This window comes from Neopelma chrysocephalum, unplaced genomic scaffold (assembly GCF_003984885.1).
Source record: "Neopelma chrysocephalum unplaced genomic scaffold, ASM398488v2 Primary Assembly neopelma1_164, whole genome shotgun sequence".
NCBI lineage: Eukaryota > Metazoa > Chordata > Aves > Passeriformes > Pipridae > Neopelma > Neopelma chrysocephalum.
In genome coordinates, this window is record NW_020897826.1 from 257,520 (window position 1) to 269,490 (window position 11,971).

General features: G+C 46.2%; 1 protein-coding gene across 2 annotated transcripts in view; it reads left to right on the forward strand.

Annotated features, from left to right (window-relative positions):
- MLLT1 (MLLT1, super elongation complex subunit) overlaps window positions 1–11,971 on the forward strand; it is a 32,609-nt gene that overhangs the window by 15,823 nt on the left and 4,815 nt on the right. Inside the window, exons 4-11 of one of the 2 annotated variants that reach the window (XM_027701599.1) lie at window positions 221–364; window positions 2,068–2,193; window positions 3,435–3,980; window positions 8,720–8,816; window positions 9,602–9,713; window positions 10,899–10,998; window positions 11,219–11,290; window positions 11,876–11,947. In XM_027701599.1, the coding sequence (XP_027557400.1) occupies window positions 221–364; window positions 2,068–2,193; window positions 3,435–3,980; window positions 8,720–8,816; window positions 9,602–9,713; window positions 10,899–10,998; window positions 11,219–11,290; window positions 11,876–11,947 (1,269 nt within the window). The remainder of the gene's footprint in view (window positions 1–220; window positions 365–2,067; window positions 2,194–3,434; window positions 3,981–8,719; window positions 8,817–9,601; window positions 9,714–10,898; window positions 10,999–11,218; window positions 11,291–11,875; window positions 11,948–11,971) is intronic. The other variant, XM_027701600.1, reaches the window with a different exon arrangement.

An 11,971-nucleotide genomic window follows, 5' to 3' on the forward strand; every position in this document is an offset into this window, starting at 1 on the left:
GTTACTTTTGCAGTGGTTCATGCCTCAGTTCCTGCTGAACACTGTGTTAACTTCAGGCACAAATAGTTTCATTTTCAGCTCTCTGATCTCATGATGAAAAACTCCACGTATACAACACTTAGTGGTTTATTTGGGATTTTCAGGAGTGACTGTTTGGATCCTCAGCCTTACTCTGCTTGCCAAACTCCTTCCGGTCTCCCAAAGTCTTTCTTGTTTTTAGGAGGAGCCGAAAAAGGTTTGTTTCACGTATGACCTGTTCCTAAATTTGGAGGGAAACCCACCTGTGAACCATCTTCGTTGTGAGAAACTGACTTTCAACAACCCCACCAAGGAATTCAGGCGCAAACTCATTAGGGCTGGAGGGGTAAGTGCCAGAGGGATTTGGGATCCTAAGAGGTTCTGCTAAAATGTGGAGTGAGCTTGTTTTGCTCTCAGGTTTCTTCTTCAGGCTTCAAGCAGTTTTCTGTGTTCATCTAAAGGGTGACCCAGCCAGCTTTCACTCCTGGTTATACAATTGCAGCACTTGAAGCAGAACAAACCCTTTGCTGGTGTGGTTGGTGACTCTTCATTTTTCAATTTAAATGTGACCATTAATATCAAAGCACTTAAAACCCCTCTGGAAATAGAGATCTGCTGTGGATGATGCAGGCTGTCCATCAGTTATCTGGAACCTTCCTGGTGCCAGGAGCTGGATCAGGACAGAAAAGCTCAAGGAAAGGGAGAGACTTCCAGCCTATTCCTTGCTCATTTTGTTTAGCTTAATAGTTAGTGCTTTCTGGTCAATAAATGTCCTCTAAACCTGGGATCAGCTGCTTGTGGCTTAGATAATAAAAAATTAATGAAAAATATTAGAATGTAAAGTGAAAACAGGTGTGGGAGATAAAAATAGCTGTACCCTTGAAGGCACAATAAGATATGGGTTCCTACAGTGGATGAACTCTTACCTCTGGAGAAGTAGCATGCAGTGATAGACTAAGGGATGATCCTCAAATAACTACAAATCTGAGCAAATTAATGCAAGCCACAAAGTGCATGAAGTTTTTAACCAACCAGAGGATGTCAAGGCCAGGTTGGACGGGGCTTGGAGCACCCTGGTCTATTGGAAGGTGTCCCTGCCCATGGGAGGGGGTGGAATGAGATGAGCTTTAAGGTCCCTTCCAACCCAAACCACTCCATAATTCTGACTGTGTTCTGAGATACCCCCTTATGCAGTAATGCACAATGTTCTGTTCAAGGATTTTATTCAGGATGGTCTCAATTGGTGGCAGAATTTTCTTCTGGAAAAGTCAGAAAGTTGTGGGGAAGATGGTCAGTAGTAGATCTCAGGAGCTGCAGGTATTCCAGCTGTTCCAGTGCTTCTCTGTACTGGGCACAGGGAAAGGTGCTCGCTTCAGCCCTATGAGGGTTGGAACATCATCTGCTTTCTAGGATTTTCACAGTAATTACTGTATTCCTTGTGTACTGAAGTATTTCAACTGTGAACCACTTTTGATGCTGTTTATCTAGTGGAAATTTTCCACAGAATTATTCTGACAATATAGGGGAGGTAAGAAGGGAGTTGTTCCATGGAGCTCAGTGCTTGGTGTTAAGACCTTGTCAAGGGAGAGACACAAGCCCTGCTCTTTTGTTTTTCTTTTTTTTTATTATTTTTCTTTTTTCCTCTGAATTCAGCTTCCCCTAAACCAATGAAGTCTTGCTCATTCCTTCCAGATTTATCTCACTACCCTTTTTCAGGATAAAAGCATTTACAGCAGAACACACAGTTCTTGTCCAGAGCTTTATTGCCTTCCCTGTGCTCAGAGTACTGGCATTCCCTTTGGGAAAGACACTCGATATTGCATGTTGCCTTTCATTTTTGGTGGGTTTAGTATGCTCTGTTTGAGGAGTTGCCTTGAAACTGAGCCTTCCATAGACAATATCTTTTTATGGCCTTTAAGCGGGGGGGAACCCTTCAAAAGATGAATAATGGTGTGTTAATTGAGCAAGAGGCTTAACATAATCATGTGTTAATAGTTAATAGTCCGTGAGACTTTCCTTAGACATAATTTCTCTCTTCTTTATCCCCAGGTAATGGTAATGCCAGAAGGAGCAGAAACTGTTTCAAGGCCAAGTCCCGACTATCCAATGTTACCCACGATACCTCTCTCTGCCTTCTCTGATCCCAAGAAGACCAAACCCTCCCATGGCTCAAAGGTCAGTGCAGCAGACTTTTGGGTCACCCTGAGGTGAAAACATCTTTCAGGGCTTGCTGCTGAGAACTTGTTTAGCAGCTGTTTCTGGCTGCTTCCAGTTCTGAAACCTTCTTGTACTCTGCAGCTCAGGAGCCAGTGGTCTGGAACTTACCATAATTTAGGAGACTTTTTTGGATGATTTGATAGACTTCTCTCCAGGGAAGTTTTGAAAAGAAAATTACATGTCCAAGACTGGGAATTTTTGGTGAATTGTATCTTCCTCTAGATCTGCTGTAACAGATAAAGGTGGATTAAATCCTCTCTGATTGTATCCTTGGTGCTGAGGATGAATTCTGTGGATGTTTCACTGTCTGCCATGTCCAGCCCTGTTCTGAGTGCCTGCATTTCTTTGCAGAAAGGCTGAGAGGAGAGTCAGCCCTTCCTGTCCTTACAACTGCTCAGGGCAGTGCTGTAAATAAAGAACATAAAATATGCTGCATTTGGTCAAACTGGCGATTTCCAGACTTGATTGTTTGCATCCAACTGTAGCCAGTTCCTGAGCCTTCTGAAGAACCTTAAGTTTGCTTTTTTTCACTTATGTACTAAAGCTATTTTTGTATAATTCTACATGGGAGAAACAATCCCCAGGCAATGGTGTTTTGGAGCAGAATACATGCACTTTATCAGCCTGAGCAGTCACAGATATTAACAACAATTCATTTTACACTGTAACTCAATTCTGATATCCATGTTCTTTGGGGCTCTAAACACTTCTGGCACTTCAGTCCTGCTTTCTGATGTTATGAAACGGAATGAAGATGACTTACCTGTTAGTGGCTGATTTAATTTTGGTCAGGAAACATAGAAGACATCAGAGAGATAAAGGGCTTTGACATGAGGTCTGGTGAAAATTGCCGGTAGGTAAAGAGATAATATTTTCCTGCTCCCTTCCTCCAGGTTTCCCTCAGAGGTTCATGTGTGTTTGCATTCAGATTAAATGTGAACTAAACATCTGAAGGTGTTTCGAGAACTTTTATAGGTCCTGGAAAGGAACAGGACCTGTTACAGTTCCCACTGTCCATTTGTGTCCATCAGCTTTAGGAAAGTGTAGATGTTTACCTGGGAGGTAGAGAAGCACTGCAGGGATCAGTGGGTGGATTTCTGCAGGAAACAACCATTTCCATGTGATTTATGAGGATGTGTTCTGTCCTTCTGTGCAGAGTTTCATATTCAGCTTGCATGTTTTCTGTTGCTGAATTTTAGGAGGCAAACAAGGAAAGCAGCAAAGCATCCAAGCCACACAAAGTCACCAAGGAGCACAGAGAGAGGCCCAGGAAAGACTCTGAGAGCAAAAACTCTTCCAAAGACCTTGAGAGAGAACAAAACAAGCCTTTGAAGGACTCCTCCAGAAAACCAACTGAGAACAAACTGCCTAAGGAGGAGAAGGCACCTCCAAAAGCTGCTTTCAAGGAACCAAAACTGGCCGTGAAGGAGACCAAACTGGAGAACACTTCCCCAAAGGGGGGGCCACAGCCGGAGTTAAAGTCTTCCAGCAAGAGGCCCTCCAACGTGGAGTCACCAAAGCCTAGTGCCAAAAAACAAAAAAAGAGTAGCTCCAAAGGGGTGAAGAACATCCTGGGGACGTCTCCCAGAACCTCGTCTTCCTCATATCCAGAGAAGAAACAAACCAAGGAGAAGATGAATGCCAAAGTGGAGAAGGTAAAATCCGAGAGCGAGGCCAAGGAGATCAAAAAGCCTGTGGAAATGGAGGAGTCAAATTCAGAGGATGAAACTTCTTTCAAGTCAGAGGTGAGTAGGGATTTATCCTTTTTCAGAATTTGGAAAGGTGCTGTTTAAATCCTTGCCTGAAAGAGATGTTAAAAATATTCTCTCAGAGGAGATAGAGAAGCAGGTTGGTAAATGCTTAGCCTGGGTTGTACCTCAAATAAAACTCCTTTTGGAGAATCCTGTCAGTATTAATCATTCCCCCTACCTGGTTTACCTCCTGTTTCAGGTACATGCTTTTATTTAGATTTATCTGCAGGCAGAATTACCTAAAAGTCAGAGTTTAAGGTTCATCCCTCATTCATCCCTTGCAGTGACATTTACAGAGCTACAGTAGATATAGAGACTTTCTACCTGCTTATGATAACATAATGTTTTTGAATGTGGTCTTAATTCAGAAAAGGAGGAAATAATTTCATTTTTGTACCCAACAATATTAAAATGTGAATAAAGCCCCTCTTCCTGACATGGCCTGCAAGAAATGCGCTATTGGCTGGAGTTCAAAATACAACCACATGCCACCAAACCTAAATAAATTGTGTTGTAAAACATAAAACAAATTATGTTCTTGTGCTACTATTTTTAAAAGCTGTCTAAATATTTTTTTCCTTTTTGCAACTGAGAACATTCCTCATCCTCTGTCTTCTAAAAAATATTTTCCAAAAGAAGGCAAAAAAATGTAGGAGGAGAAAGACACAACTTAAATCCAAACTCTTTTTGCTTGTATATTTAATATTTGCTACAAAGAAACCGTATATCTTGTAATGGGATTCTCAGGAAAATGTCACTGGAATTTTGGAACTGCTTCCTCCTGACCACTTTTAGAAAGATTTGTTTTACTGGAATAAATCTTGTAGGGACAATTTGTATTAGGATTTAATCAGCACTGTGATGCAGCAAGTATTGATGTGTTTATATCAGGAAGGATTTTTTTCTGCAGGATTCCCACTACAAGAGTTTATTGGGGAAGTGTTAATTCCAGTTACTCTGCAGAGAAATAACAGCCCTGGAAGTGTTCAGGCCAGGTTGGGCTTGGAGCAGGCCTGGTCTGGTGGAAGGTGTCCATGCCCATGGCAGGGGGTGGAACGAGATGAGCCTTAAAGTCCCTTTTAACCTAAAACATTGTGGGATTTTAGGATTTCATTTCCCAGATGGATGAAATGTGTAGGTTGGGCATTAGAAGAGGCAGCTCCTCTCCACTTCTAGCTTTATACCTCAAGTGCAAACCCCTCATCCAGTTCCAGATCCTCACTGGATCTGGTGATCCCTGAGTGTCCTGTACTTCATTATTCCTCAGGTCTCACCCATCCCCTCGCCATCCCAGGCAGCTGAAAGCTGATAGTGCTGCTCCAAGTGTCCCAGGAAACCACAGCCTGTGGCTCTGGGTCCACAGCCCTGTCCTGGCCCCCTGAGCTCCCTCCGTGTCCTCCCTTGCACCAGCTCCTGTGTCTGTTTGACGCTGGATAGAGGGATTGGAGTGCTGGCCCGGGACAGGAGGGCAGGAATACTTGGAGTCATGGCAGCTGCCAGTCAGAGCTGCTTAGGTTTCTGTGGAACTGAAGCTCAGGGGCCCAACTGCAGAAGAGCAGCCTCTTGGAGTTCCTTTCCCACCCTGGGGGCTCTCCTTGCTCCCAGTGCTGCCGTTTTGCTCCGTGGTTTGTCCTGGCACAGCCGAGCCGTGTGTGGAGCCACTAAAGCAAAGGAGCAGCTGGAGGTGGAGCAGGGCCCGGAAACTCTTAAATCAGCTTTGCTGCTGCAGCCAAGGGATTGTGCAACAACCTCCGAGGCTGCAGCTCCATGAAGGCTCCTGGTTGACATCTTAAGGAACAGCCTTGCTCCTGGCCTGAGAGCTCCAGGGTCTGCAGTGGGATAAAGGAATTTCTCGTGCCATTTCAGCTTTATTTCAGCATTTACTCGTCCTTTCTCTTCTTTTTTTTTTCCCCCTTTTTTTTCCTTCCCCCATCAAGTCCAGTTCCCTGAACTGGCCTCATGCTTGGCTGCCTGAACACTGACAAAAGGGAGAGGCTGGGATGAGAGGCAGGATTGCTTTTTTCCATTGTCTACGTGTGCTTTTGTCACATCCTGGTGACAGTTGCTGCAGCCGGAGCACACGGAGCATGTCCAGCTGGATCCTCCTCGTGCCTGAAAGAGCTCCATGGGGTTAATGGCAAAAGGAGAAACAGGGTCCTTGAAACTTCCAACTTCTGCTTCTTGCATCCTGTTAAATCATTTTAAGGGAAGAGCTGCAGATTATCAGGAATGAGGGATGTAGGATTGTGGTCAGACACAGGAGCTGTGCTCCCTTAGCTTGAACATGTTCACAGAATCCCAGAATGGTTTGGGTTGTGAGAGACCTTAAAGCTCATCTCATTCCACCCCCTGCCATGGGCAGGGACACCTTCCACTACCCCAGGTTGCTTCAAGCCCTGTCCAACCTGGCCTGGGACACTTGCAGGGATGGGGCAGCCACAGCTGCTCTGGGCAACCTGTTCTCTCTACTCTCATGTTGTAATTTCTTTAAACAACCAGTGGTGCTGCAATATGCCAGTAGATCTGATATGGGAATTGTTAAATTATTCTCCTTTGCTCCTGAACCATTCCCAAGGGTTGTAATACCCTTTTTGGCACATTTTCCCCTCTTCTTACAGTGGAATAAATGAAACCCTTGCCAACACTTGGGCGATGGTGTGGCAGCAGGACCGGGGCAGAGATTGTCCCTCTGTGCTGGGCACTGGGGAGGCCACACCTCGAGTGCTGTGTCCAGGGAAGGGAACGGAGCTGGGGAAGGGGCTGGAGCACCAGCAGCAGCTGAGGGAGCTGGGGGGACTCAGCCTGGAGGAAAGGAGGCTCAGGGGGGACCTTCTCAGTCTCCTGAGATAGGAGGGGGGAGCCGGGGGGGGGGGGGGGCTCTGCTCCCAGGGAACAAGGGATAGGACAAGAGGAAATGGCCTCAAGCTGTGCCAGGGGAGGTTGAGGTTGGACATCAGGAGGAATTTCTTCTTGGAAAGGGTGGTCAGCCATTGGAAGGGGCTGCCTAAGGAAGTTTGGAGACCCCATCCCTGGAGGTGTTCAGGGAACAACTGGATGTGGCACTCAGTGCTTTGGGCTGGGGGATAAGGTGGGGGATCAGTCACAGGTTGGACTGGATAACCTTGGAGGTCTCTTCCAACATAAATGATTCTGGGATTCTGTGATAAATTACAGGGAAGGCTGGTATTGGGATAGAAAGTCCTGCTGCCACTTACACTTACTGGTGCCCAGAGCTGCTGATGTGCCTCTTTCTACCTTTCATGTTGTTTTTATAGCACTAACCTTTCCTGTGAGAAAGCTGATTGATCAATGAGAATGTGTGATTCTTCAATAGGATCAGGATTTGGTAGTGGAAGTAATAGACAGATTCCTGGGAATGAAGCAGTGAAATTGAAACGCTAATTTCCATAGAATTACTTAAAAAAAAGGCAAGATATTACAGTACGTTGAGAATCTTTAGAACCTGATAAGTCCCACCCTCCCCTGCTTTTGAGGGATTTCAGGAGCCGTTTTGGGGCCGAAGGCGTTGCCGTGGTCTCTGCTGTCCCCTGGCGGCCCCTCAAGGTAACGCAGGTGGTCACTGTACAGTGTCTGATTTAATATTGATTTACGATTAACAGCACACGGTGCACCCAAACTCCCTGTCTGGATGCTGCTGTTATCAACAGTTCATTTTCCTCTTCATTCCCTCTTACTGCACAGGATTTTCCTGGCATTTCTGACCAGTGTTGACAGAGGAGTTGGATTCACAGTGAGAGTTTATTTAGCTGGTCACTGTGATGTTTTCACAATCAAATTTGAAATTGGTGTAAAAACAACTGGTTTGAGGGTATAATAATAATTCAGAACTAATTTTGGAGTCAATTGAGCTAGTTAGGATAGACATCTCTTCCTGCCTATGAGGAAAGGCTGAGAGAATTGGGATTGTCCAGCCTGGAGAAGGCTTTGGGGTGACCTAATTGTGGCCTTCCAGGAACTGAAGGGAGCCTACAAGGAAGGTGGAGAGAGACTATTTACAAGTGTCTGGAGTAACAGGGCAAGGGGCAATGGCTTCAAACTGACAGAGAGTAGATTTAGATGGGATATTGGGAAGGAATTCTTCCCTGTGAGGGTGGTGAGGCCCTGGCACAGGTTGCCCAGAGCAGCTGTGGCTGCCCCATCCCTGGAAGTGTCCAAGGCCAGGTTGGGCGGGGCCTGGAGCAACCTGGGCTAGTGGAAGGTGTCCCTGCCCATGGCAGGGGGTGGAATGAGATGATTTTTAAGGTCCCTTCCAACCCAAACCATTCCATGGCTATGATTCCATGTTCAGTGACCAGTCAGAAGAAAGTTGGTGGGTAAAATAAATACACGTTTTAAGAGGGCTTTGATAAAGAGGGCTTTGATCTGTGTTCTGTGCTGGTCATCTTTCCACTTCAAAGTGAGGAGTTTTCACTTAAACATTTTTCAGCTGCTGTATTTCATCTCTTGAGGGTATTTGGAACTGGTGGCTTGCAGGGTTTTGGGGGGAGCTCTTGATGCTGCTCCCAGGAGTGCTGAGCTTCATCCTGCCAAACTTTCATAAATGTTGCTTTTATTCCCCTCACACTTTGTATGTTTTCTGTAATCCCAAGAACTGCATTCAGTGCTGTGTGATGTTGTAGAGTGCTCCAGTTTTCCTGTTCTCACTGTGCTTTGTGCTCTGGTTTTCTGGATTAGAAAGATTAAGATTCTTTTTCTTTTTTTCCCTTTTATGGGGGGTAAAGTCTGTCCAGTCCAGCCCTTCCAACTCCAGCTCCAGCTCCGACTCCAGCTCTGACTCTGATTTCGAGCCATCTCAGAACCACAGTCAAGGTGTGTTGCAAGAAATAACAATTTGTTAAAACCTCCCTTGCGTAACCTTAAAAGGCTCAAGAGAATTAAATCTGCTTTCTCAGTACTCTCTGTGAGGTTCATACAGTTCCTTGCATGCAGCCATGTGTTGGAGCTGTGATGCTTCAGCAAGAAAAGGCAATAATATCGCAACATAATCATGAACAAGTATTTTTCTTCTTTTGGCAGCTAATTTATGAGTAGGGAGTCCCTGTGGATTTGGTTCTTTCCCTATTGGCTTTGGTTTCTGCCTCGGTTTATAAATGTGTTGCTGCTGCCTGATCTGTAAAGTCACCAGAACAGTTCTCCAACCTCATCTATGTTTTATTAAAAATTATAAATGTGCCATTCATCACTTTGCAAGTGTGGATTAGCTCCTTTCTCAGGTTCCTCCACTGATAACCCAGAGAGATAAACTGTGGCAATAGTAGCTGTTCTAACTGTAGCAAAAGCCCTGTTGCTACAAATACTGTCTCAAGTGGCATTTAAATCAGCCCCAAACACATGAAAAAATGTGTCCTTTTGTTTTCATTTGGGAAGGGAGTGGGAGGATTTGGGGGGAGGGAGTTGTAAAGTTTGTCAGCTCTGCTTTAGCTTCAAGCCTGGGACAGGGTGTCCTTCACCAACAGCTTTGTGCAAAGCGATAAAACCAGTGACATCTCACTGGGAAATCCGGGATGTATCTCAGTAATAATCCCAGTTTGGAGCTGGGATGGAGTTGCTACACATGTCCTGGTGCTGAATTCCTGTGTCCCCTGTGCCCCCAGGCCCCCTGCGCTCCATGGTGGAGGATCTGCAGTCGGAGGAGTCGGATGATGATGACAGTTCCTCTGGGGAGGAGGCAGCAGTCAAAGCAAACCCAGTCAGCCGGGATTCCAGGTGGTAACAAATCCGGAAGAAAGATGTTTATTTGGCTTTTTGCCCCTTAGTGTTTGGTATTTTTGGGTGCCCTCCATTTAGAGAGAGGAATCAAAGGATGGAGCTGTGTGTGAGAGGGGAGGGAGGGCAGATGTGTGGTCACTTAGCACGGGGTGGGGACACAGGGCTGGTGAGACCAGAGTGGGGTGAGGAGCTCAAAGAGAGGAAGGACTGGGAAGTGCTGGGCTGGGCTGGCAGCTGTTAGTGAGTGAGCCCCTTCAAACACTCACCTCATTGTCACCCTCAGATCTCTGCTGAGCTGAATGGAGTGTGACACCTTTGATCTGCAGGGATTCCACAAGTGTGTGCTTCTCTAGCTGCTGGTGACAGACACAGCAGAAGAGTCAGTCTGTGCCCACCATGTGCACTGACAGTTCTGTTCCCCTCCTCTGGGACTCAGCTACAGCTGTTTCCTGCTTCAGTCCCTGCACATAGTTGAATTTCATCCTTCTCCCCTCAGGAAATGCTGTTATAGCCAAAACCCAGAGTCTCAGGCTGAATGTTTTAACCCAAATGCTTGACCCACATAGCAGCTGCAGATTTCAAGTGATGCTGGTGTTCACCAAAACAAATATCCGCTATTGCACTTTGTCATCATCAACTAAACAGGAATGGAGAGACTTGGGAGGGTGTTTTTTTAGACAGTTTTCCAAGCTCATCACAGGTAGGATACCTGCCATGGTACATCTGTGGGGCCACAAGAAGAATGAGAATAAATAGGAAATCTCAAAGGTCACACCAGCAACACTAAGAGCATTTTTTGTGCTCAGTGTTGCTGAGCCTCCTGTGCAGGTACTCGGTGGTCTTGGGATGAATTCCTGAAAGGAACAGTTGCTGCTTGTGAAAATCAAGTGGTGCTGAATTGTTCTAGGGAATGTGTGTATGACAGAGTTGAACTAACTGTTGGCTGTAATGTAACTAAAACTCCCTGCTTTGCCTGCCCAGGGAATGGGAGATGACATCAGCTGGGAAGACTGGGATTCTTGGAATCACAGACTGACCAATTCTCCCAAAATCTGTGATAAAGTAGAGAATAATAAAGAATGATAATAAGAGAATGCTAAAGAAGCTCTGTGGGGTTCAGGTGGCAGTTGGGTGAGGTTCCTGTTCCCTGGGGATGCTCATTCTCTGCTGGTGGTTTTCCAGACTGAGCCTCAGTGACAGTGACAGCGACAACAGCGCCGACTCCTGCCCGCCCAGCCGAGAGCCGCCCCCCGGGCAGAAGCTGCCCCCAGCAAACAACAAGGTGTGACATCCTATGACATTCCCCCTCCCCACACAGCCCTGCTTTCCACCTGCCTGCTTCCTGCACTGTTAGTTATCTCTTGAACCAAAGTTTCCCTGTTTCACTGTGCTCCTCAGACAGGTCATTTCTCCCTGTTCAGTGCTCTGTGCCCAAGCCATGACACCACCCTGGTGTCTGAGCTGATTTTGGTCCCTAATGTTGGGGTTTTTTTTACCCTCAGGCATCTGGAAGGAAAAGCCCAGAGTCTTGTAACAAGACAGAGAAGATCCTGAAGAAGGGAACGTATGACAAGGTGCGTCATGTGGAGAGGGACCTTATTGCATAGGGACTTTCCACATGTAGTAACAGGACAAGGGGGAATGGCCTTAAGCTGCAGGGGGGCAGGTTTAGATTGGATATTGGGAAGAAATTCTTCCCTGGGAGGGTGGGGAGGCCCTGGCACAGGTTACCCAGAGAAACTGTGGCTGCCCCATCCCTGGAAGTGCCCAAGGCCAGGTTGGAGCAACCTGGGCTAGGGGAAGGTGTCCCTGCCCATGGCAGGGGGTGGGAATGGGAAGAGCTTTAAGGTCCCTCCCAACCCAAACCATTCTATGATTCTCTGATTCTGTGAATTAAATGAGTTCAGTTTTGCTGATACAGACCTATTGTTGGCTGCCTAAATAAAATTAAAATTAAAAAAAAGACAAACCAAACCAGTCTTATATTAAAACAATGAACATGTTGAGCATATAAACAATCCTGCGTTTCCCACTGTAGGGAAAAATTTGGAATAGGAACATTCCTGAAAGGGCCTCAGGTTCCTCTGATCCTCACTAGGGAAGTCCCTTGGGCAGCCTTCAAACACCCCATGTGTGTCACTGTTTCTGTTCCTGCACAGGCCTACACAGATGAGCTGGTGGAGCTCCACAGGCGACTCATGGCACTCCGGGAGCGCAACGTGCTACAGCAGGTACAGATCCCTGACACCTGCTGT